General features: G+C 53.3%; 1 protein-coding gene across 1 annotated transcript; it reads left to right on the top strand.

The window, feature by feature from the left end:
- The first annotated feature begins 1,888 nt into the window (after positions 1 to 1,888).
- Positions 1,889 to 4,902, top strand: Nmrk2 (nicotinamide riboside kinase 2). The gene is given in 7 exon segments (NM_001432213.1): positions 1,889 to 2,008; positions 3,097 to 3,187; positions 3,521 to 3,569; positions 3,655 to 3,811; positions 3,993 to 4,064; positions 4,360 to 4,466; positions 4,630 to 4,902. Coding segments are annotated over 7 exon segments (588 nt in total). The 5' UTR covers positions 1,889 to 1,982; the 3' UTR covers positions 4,716 to 4,902.
- Positions 4,903 to 8,875: the final 3,973 nt, after the last annotated feature.

Below are 8,875 nucleotides of genomic sequence, written 5' to 3' on the forward strand. Positions count from 1 at the left end.
AAACAGAAGTCCAGAAAGTGCGGTAATCTATATATGGTGGGTCCCATCTGGGATATGAGCATGGCCTGGGAGGGAGGGGCTAAGCCAGCAGGACCAAGGCTGGGTGGGACAGGCACCGTTGAGTGCCTACAGGCTCATAGTACACTCACTCATTCTGCAGCCCATCCATTCATTCATTCACACACTCATTCATTTACACAGATTCATCATTCATTCACACTCATTCACTCACACACTCAGCCATTCACACACTCATTCCCATGCATCTGAGCCCCAGCTATCCCTGTCTTTCTTATCTTGGTCACAGTGCCTTCTCAGGTCCCTGGGGACCAGTAGGGAAAGGCCAGACATCCTGAGGCCTACGTCCTCTCTGATGCAGGAACCAGCCATAGGCCAGGACCAGCAGGGCACAGCAGAGAGGGGATGGAATTGGGTGACCCCAGCGGTACAGGTCAGGAGGCTTGGGACTCCTGGGGTAGGGTGCTGGCCACGGGGCAGAAGGCCTTCCTTCAAATGCCCCAACCTAGATGAAAGACAGACATTGTGTCCCAGATGTAACTCAGCACTGGGGAGCCGAGGTAGGGGGCCCATGGGCCTCACTGGCCAGACACCCAGTCCGGTCTCAGAGCTTAAGGTTCGGTGAGACCCCCACCTCAAAAGACTCCGCTCAGCAGTTACAGCAGAGGCCGCTCCAGCTGAGAACCCAGGCTCGACTCCCAGCACCCACATGGCATATCCCCATCACCTGTCCCTCCAGTTCTGGGGACTCTGATGCCCCTTTCCGCCCTATGACGGCAGCAGGCATGAGCTTGGAGAACACGCACATATGTGGGCAAATGCCCAAGCACACGAAAATAAAAATAAACCTTTATAAATAAGGTCCAGAAGGACATGGGGTACACGCCTGTAATCCCAGAAGTAGGAGACAGAGGCAGGCTAACCAGGTCTACATAGTGAGTTTGAGAGCAGTCAGATCTGCATAGGGAGACCCAGAAGACACCTGACATTGACCTCTGGCCTCCTCACATGGCTGCACATACAAACACAAACACATATACACACGTACACAAACATGCACACACACACATATACACACACAAACACATACATATACACACATACACAGACATGCACACACAAATACATACATATACACACAAACATACACATATATATACATGCATAATACATACATACATACATACATACGTATGTACAGACACACACATTCACACAGGCACACACAGAGAACATTTCTTCTCCCTTACCAAAAGTAGTGGGGAACAAGGCTGCACCCTGGCTCCCCTGAGTCTGATTTCAATGATTGGTCACATGGCAGGCTCACAATGACAGGGTCACTCTAAAAGGATGTTGTGCTAGGCCTGGTCACCAGAGCAAAGCCGTCTTGTGATTCACCATCCAGAGGCTTAAACCCACCTCGCCATGGCACTTTTGGAAGAGGACTTTCCTGGCAAGGCTGAGCTGGGGCCTGATAGGGGGAAGGGAGAGAAGAGGAGGAGAGGACGAGAACCCTTTCTCTTGGCCTCGTAAGAACCAGTCTCAATGTCAGGGTCAAGCCAGGGGACATAAACTCTGGCAGATATTTTTAGGGATAGAAAGGTGTGACTAGGGAGAGAGGGAGGAGGGGAGGGAGAGGAGGGGAGGGAGGGAGGGAGGCACAGGCTGGAAGTTGGCTGGTGTCCCTCTGTCCCTCTGGCTCTGACTTTTTTAGGCAAAAGGCTAAGGAAGCTATTTGCAGCCTATGAAACAGGTGCTCCCCCCCACCCCCAACCCCCCTGCCTTCGCAAGTGTTTGGGGGCCTCTTCCCCCAGGGTGGCCTCCAGGCTGTCCAAACCTATAAATGCTCTCCAGCTTTGTCAATGAAGCTGGGACTTGCCGGCCGGCGGAGCAGCACACTGCAGATCCCAAGTAGCTGGGCCGTCTGGCCACCTCAGGACCAGTCAACACTTCCAGTCCCCAGAATGAAGCTCATCATAGGCATCGGAGGGTGAGCTCCAGGGGCCGGCAGTGTGATAGGGGAAAGACCCCAAGGCCCTGGGAAGAAAGTGCAGTCTGCTGGCACGAGGGATGTGTGGGCTGGGTGACCACAGAGGGGACAGGTTTGGTCCCACTGCACCTGCACTGAGTAATTTAAATATCAGCGGGAGATACTGGGGCCTGCTGAAAACCTGGGGACCAGCCCTGTGGGGGTAGGGGATGGACATACAGACAGTAACTGGTGTCTCTGAATAAGATGAATACCTGGGTTTGTTTTTTTGTGTTTGTTTGTTTTGATTCTGAAAGCATCAAGGTGAACCCAGGGCCTTGGGCACACAGAGCCTTCAGAACAGGGCTCCTGGCCTGGCCCTCTCTTTACTTTTTACTTTGAAGTAGCTGGCAGTCATGCAGACTGGCCTTGAACTCACTTTGTAGCCCATGTTGGCCCAAAAATGAAGATCCTCCCACTTTAGCCCCTGAGGTGACAGCGAGTGCCTCAATGCCTAAGCTAAGCCTTTTTCTAATGATCCTCATTAATGTCACCTCTTGCTTACCACATGGGCTGTTGTCAGCATATAGACAGCAGGCAACTTAGGGCAGAGGACAATATTTCTAGGATGGCTGAGGATGACCTGAGTCACCCTGAGAACCAGAATGCTGTGACCTACTGCCCTGGCGTTCTTAAGACAGGCACCCCACCCATGACCACGCCCCCAGTCCCTCACGGTGGGATTCTAGGGTCTCCCCTCTTTGAGCCACACCCCCAGCCACTCAGGGCATTTTGGGAAGGGGCTCTACCTGACCACTCCCTGCCTGATTTCCACTTTGAGTCAGGGCTTCACCAAGTTGCCCAGGCTGCCTTTGAACTTATGTCTTCTCGGTTCTGGGATTATGGGTAGTCACTGTGCGTACACACTCACAAACACACACGCACACACACGCACATGCACGCACGCATGCACACGCACACACGCACGCACGCACACATGCGCACACCTCCTGTGTATGCTGCAGCCCCATGGTGAGTCGAGTCCTGTTAGGTGCTCGGAAGTGGGCGCTGGCATCTCCCTCACAGCCTCACACACGCCACCCTTCTAGCGTGACCAACGGTGGGAAGACCACCCTGACCAACGGCCTCCTCAAGGCGCTGCCCAACTGCTGCGTGATCCATCAGGATGACTTCTTCAAGGTGACCATCTGGGACGCAGGGGTGGGGGGAATGTGGGGCATGGGGTTCTCATCAGCCCTGAGTGTGCCCAAGATCAATCCCCTAGGCCGGGAACCCTGTCAAACTGACACAGGCAGAGTGCTGGCCTGACTGGCATGCTGGGATGATTTTACACAAGACCTCTTATACCTCTGCTTTCCCTTCTGTGCAATGGGCTCTAAGGGAGGAGTGGTAGGCGATGGGCAGGGAGTCTGCCCAACCTCCACCGCACCTCGCTGCGGGGCCACCCTTGAGCGGCGAGGTGGGCTGGGCTGGCACAGAACTGAGCCCAGGCCTTGGGGTCCTGTGTTTCAGCCCCAGGACCAAATTGCAGTCGGGGAGGACGGCTTCAAACAGTGGGACGGTAAGAGCAGTGACCCTGTCCTGGCTACCCCACTGCACCCCGTGGATGCTGGTTGCACTCTGAAGCCCGCTGTCTGTCCCACTAGTGCTTGAGTCCCTGGACATGGAGGCCATGCTCAGCACTGTGCAGGCCTGGGTGAAGGATCCACACAAGTTTGCGCGCGCTCACGGCGTCAGCCTACAGCCAGGTGCCTCGGACACCCACATACTCCTCCTCGAGGGTTTCCTACTGTACAGCTACAAGTAAGCATCGGTCTGCCAAGGCCGACGACCTTCAGAACCCTAGGCTGACTGTGTGAGTCTGCGCACTGCCAAGCGCTCTGTGTCGGTTTACACCGTGGAAGTGGGATGAATCTGTGGGCTTGGGAGACATGGGGGTGCCTCAGAGACACCAATTGACCCTGTCCCCCCATTCCCTGGCCAGGCCCCTGGTGGACTTGTACAACCAACGCTACTTCCTGACTGTGCCGTATGAGGAATGCAAGCGGAGGAGAAGGTGGGGTGCCACGTGGAGCACAGGCTCCTTCCTGAGCCAGCCACGGGCAGTGGGCTCCGCGGTAACCCCTCCACTATCACAGAAGCCCAGAATCCCAGACCTGGGCACAGCACACAGCCACCCTTCCCCAGACATCTCAGGCTCAATGGTGGGGAAAACGTGGACGTTGGGTGTTCCACAGCCACAGCCTTTGCCTAGGTCTGATCCTCCACCCAGAGCATGTCTGCCGGTGGCTTGCGGTCTGCCTTGAGCACCAACCTCCCATGACAGGCCTCGTGCTCCTCTCTCTCTACAGAAGCCGTACTTACATGGTCCCTGATCCTCCTGGCCTCTTTGATGGTCACGTATGGCCCATGTACCAGAAGTATAAACGGGAGATGGAGCGGGACCGAGTGGAAGTGGGTAAGCATCAGAATGAGGCTCTGCCCGTGGTCTAAACCCCGGGCTTCCCCACTCCCTGCTGAATTCCACCCTGGGCTCTCTTGCTGCTCTTTCCTGTCCTAAGAGTCCACACCGCCCTTCCCACCTGTGACCCAGCCCTGATCCAGATCCTTTCCGGTTTCAGTCTATTTAGATGGCACGAAGTCCCGTGAGGGACTGGTTCATCAAGTTCTGGAGGATGTTCAAAACAGACTGCTTAACACATCCTAGCAAGATGCGGGCCCTGTGTGCGATCGCAGACCCAGGACAGCAGGGCCTGAGATTTTTAGGCTGGACGCAGTGGCTCTGGCCTATCGGGAACCTGTACGTGGGAGCCCATGTCCCCACACACATGCAGTGGGCATGGACACCTTGAGACTTTATAGCACCTCAGTATTAAAGTGGACTCTGTTTTTTAGCCTGGTGCCCTGTATGGTCTCTATGAGTGGATGAGTCGAAACTCACTCACGTGCCTGGTGGCCTCTGACACCGCCAGCCTCCACCTGTGGGTAATCTTGCCGATGTGCCTCGGTTTCCCTAAAGGTGACATTTCCCATGAGCTTGGGTAAGGAGAAAAAACGTCTACCCTGATGTAGACAGACACAGAGAGGTCACCTGTGGTACTCAAGGCCACACAGTAAGGTGGTATATTCAGCTAAAATTGCTTCTCTGCCTAAAAAGGATAGGATTCTGGAGAATTCCTGAGGGGATCCTGAGGCCTTCCCTCTCTCATATGAGTCTCCCTCTACCCCTGTAGAGGACCAAAGCCAAGTCTCACTCGGTGGGGTTATTCGGAATCTCCTAAACACCCACACATGACACATGCTTGTCCTGCCACCTAGCACATCTGTCTACTCTCTCACACCACCACACACCTCCTGAACCACAGCGACAGCCTGTGTGATGTTTTATTACTTGTGTGAACTTCATAAAAGGGGAAACTGAGGTTCAGAGCATTTTGGTGGTGCTGGAGTATAGATGTGGGGGGGACTGGGCTTCAGGAATGTTATTCTTTGGCATGAGGGTGACACCTCATGGCCATCTGTGGAATTGCAATGACAGAATCCCAATTACATATAGAAAAAAATGTTATGGTGGACAGATGGATGGACATACGGATGGATGGATGGATGGATGGATGGATGGATGGATGGATGGATGGATGGATGGATGGATGGATGGATGGATGGGTGGATGGGTGGGCGGGCGGGTAGGTGGAAGGGTAGTAGTGCTCTGCTAAAGTCTTTTTTTTTCTTTTCTTTTTTTCGGAGCTGGGGACCGAACCCAGGGCCTTGCGCTTGCTACCACTGAGCTAAATCCCCAACCCCTCTGCTAAAGTCTTTATATGAGACTTTGAAAATAAGATTCTTGCGTGTAATTTTAAAAACATGTTCCTTGGGTTGGGGATTTGGCTCAGTGGAAGAGCGCTTACCTAGTAAGCGCAAGGCCCTGGGTTCGGTCCCCAGCTCCGAAAAAAAGAAAAGGAAAACAAAACAAAACAAAACAAAACAAAACAAAACAAAACAAAACAAAACATGCTCCTTCTTTTGCCTGGACCAATTGGCTTCTGCATTCTTTAATGACCAAATAAAGAACCAATTAGGGAGCTAGATTTTAGTATCAGCTCTTCCTGCTACATAAAATAATATAAAATAAACTATAAAACCTGTTTCCTGGGGGCTGGGGATTTAGCTCAGTGGTAGAGCGATTGCCTAGTAAGCGCAAGGCCCTGGGTTCGGTCCCCAGATCCGGAAAAAAGAACCAAAAAAAAAAAAAAAAAAAAAACCCCGTTTCCTTTTTTCTTTTCCTTTTCCTTGGAGACAGTGTTTCTCTGTGTAGCCCTGGCTGTCCTGGAACTCACTCTGGCCTTGAAATCAGAGATCTGCCTGCCTCTGCCTCCAGGGTGAGGGGTTAAAGGCGTGGGTCATCAATCCCTGGCTCTTGAATTCCATTTTCAACACTTGAATTTTACAGACTTCAAATTCAAGGTGTTTTGCTTTGATTTGGGACAGGGGCTCCTGTACCTCAGGCTGGTCTTGAACTGCTGTGCTCGTCTCTGTTTCTCTTGTCATGTTGCCCCAGTTGGTACTTGTGAGACCTGCCTTGTGCTGTGACAGGTGTAGGATGTCCTCACACACACAGGGAGCAATGCAGACTTCAGTCACCTCAACATGAGGAGCCTCCCTGTAGGGCCACAGCTTCAAGGTCAGGCAGAATCGGAAATGGCAGTGCCTCACAGGACTGGAGTGGGTGCTTGCCAAACCCCGGCCTTTGTCCCAAGCACAACTGTGATCAGTGTCATCTGCTGGTCACGTCCTCCAAAATAGTTCGGCATGAGACAGGGACATGAGGGAGATGACTTCAGGGTAGCCAGAGCCTGGCCACTCAGGCACACTGGACATGATTAGTAGAATAAAGAATGAACTAGGGGCTGGAAGGGTGGCTCAGTCGTCACAGCACTGGCTGCTCTTACAGAGGACAGGGATTCAGTCCCAACACCCTCACAGGCAATTGTAACTCCAGCTCCAGGGGATATCTGTTGCTCCTTTCTAGGCTCTGTGGGTACTGCACACAGGCAAAAATGCAGGCAAAATATCTATACACCTAATTTAAAAAAACACATAAGAAATAAACTGGGGGCCAGCAACATGGCTTAGTAGGTAAAGGGGCTTGCTGCCAAGCCTGATGACCCAAGTTCCATCTTCGAGGCCCATATGGTGGAGGGAGAGAATCATTCCTACAAGGTGTCCTCTGACCTCTACGCATGGGCTGTGGCATGTTCACGTTCCCTCACACACACGTACACCAATGTAACATGAGACTTGCCTGGTTTCCCCCACATCTTCCATGTCCTCTGGCTTCCCCGTCCGCAGCTCATCAGGAGGGTGCATCTGTGCCTTGAACTTACTCATTGCTTGTCCCACATCTGTAGCACCCAGAGGCTCAGGATGACTCAGCAGGGACAGGTTTCCGACCCAGTTCTGTGGGTCCCCGGCTGGCAAACAGCCCCACCGGGCAGCCCTGCCTGTTAGGCCTTCTTTGGTCCTTGACATTCTAGGGAAAGCCCTTCACAGCCTTTCCTGAGCGACAGAGGGTTTCAGGGTCACCTGCCTGCCCCAACCTTGTCCTAGCAAGCTGGCCAGCCCCAGGCATCTGTTAGCATCTGTTAGTGACATGTTTCTCTCCTGCCACCCACTCAGACAGAAGGAAGCTTCTCCCACAGACACTACAGGCATACCAGCACCCTAACTGGGGAACGGGACAGTCCAAGACGGACACAGGACACTTTGACACTGTCCCAGAGGAACAGTGAGTGAATGGATTCCTCTACGTGGCCAAAAGTACTGAGGCTCAGGTGAGGTGGAGTCCCTTGTCCAAGGTCTGTCATAAAAAAGTAGGCTCAGGCTGGGTATTCAGACATCTACCAACCCAGCACTCACTTGGAGAGGTGGAGGCAGGAGGATCAAAACTTTAAGGTCATCTGTGGCTACATAGGTGGTTGTAAGCTAGCCTGGGCTACATGAGACCCTGTCTCAACAAACAAACAAACACCTCAGGTTGGTGGTTGTGTCCTTATGAAGATCATGGGTGATGAGTGGGGACAAGTGTCACATTGGGAGAGCTCCAGGCACAGGGTGGGTGGAGGCAGGGACACTACTCAGCCCCCTCCAGAGCCCAGAAGTCCCCACACACAACACCCAGCCAGACGTCCCCACTAAGTGAGCTCAAGGTTCCCCTGTCTCCAGTACGGTTCCCGTGCTGACCGGGACACTTGCAAGTCCCAGAGCCAGGAGTAAGGCTTCATGGCTGACCCCTCAGCTATGTCATCCCCAGGTCCTGAAGAACTTGGCCTGTGGGACTTAGCTGAGCATAAGGTCCCCTGCCTGGTTGGACTTCCCAACTCCATATTGAAGCCGGTGTGCCTGTCAAACCGAGGTCCTTCCACATGCTAGGCAGGTGCTTTACCCATAGCCAGATTCTCAGCTTTTCCTGTTGACTCTCTTGTTAAGGATACCCAAGTACCCTGCCTCACACCCAGCCCTGGGACTGTGACCTCACCAAAACCCACACACCCCAAATACTAATAACCTTACTTAGAGACTGAGATGAGGTTTGCCCAAGACCTGGAGATGGGTGACAGGCGTCCCTCCCTGCCCTGTGCTGTCCTATCCCCGGCAGGCACTCAGACACCTGTCACAGACATCAGCCAGCACTCAGCGGAACCCTCAGTCAGCACTTAGACCCCAGGGCCCCACCTGGTCCAACACCGTCACCTGCAAAGGTCACTGTTTTCCAGACATCAGGTCCCCAAGGGCCAGGGAAGAGAGTGGTATCCTGGAAACGGACTGAAAGACCAGCCAAGACCAGAGGGGAGGGGCTGACAGGAGACA

The sequence above is a fragment of the Rattus norvegicus genome, chromosome 7 (genome assembly GCF_021556685.1).
Source record: "Rattus norvegicus strain SHRSP/BbbUtx chromosome 7, alternate assembly SHRSP_T2T, whole genome shotgun sequence".
NCBI classification, from domain to species: Eukaryota; Metazoa; Chordata; class Mammalia; order Rodentia; family Muridae; genus Rattus; species Rattus norvegicus.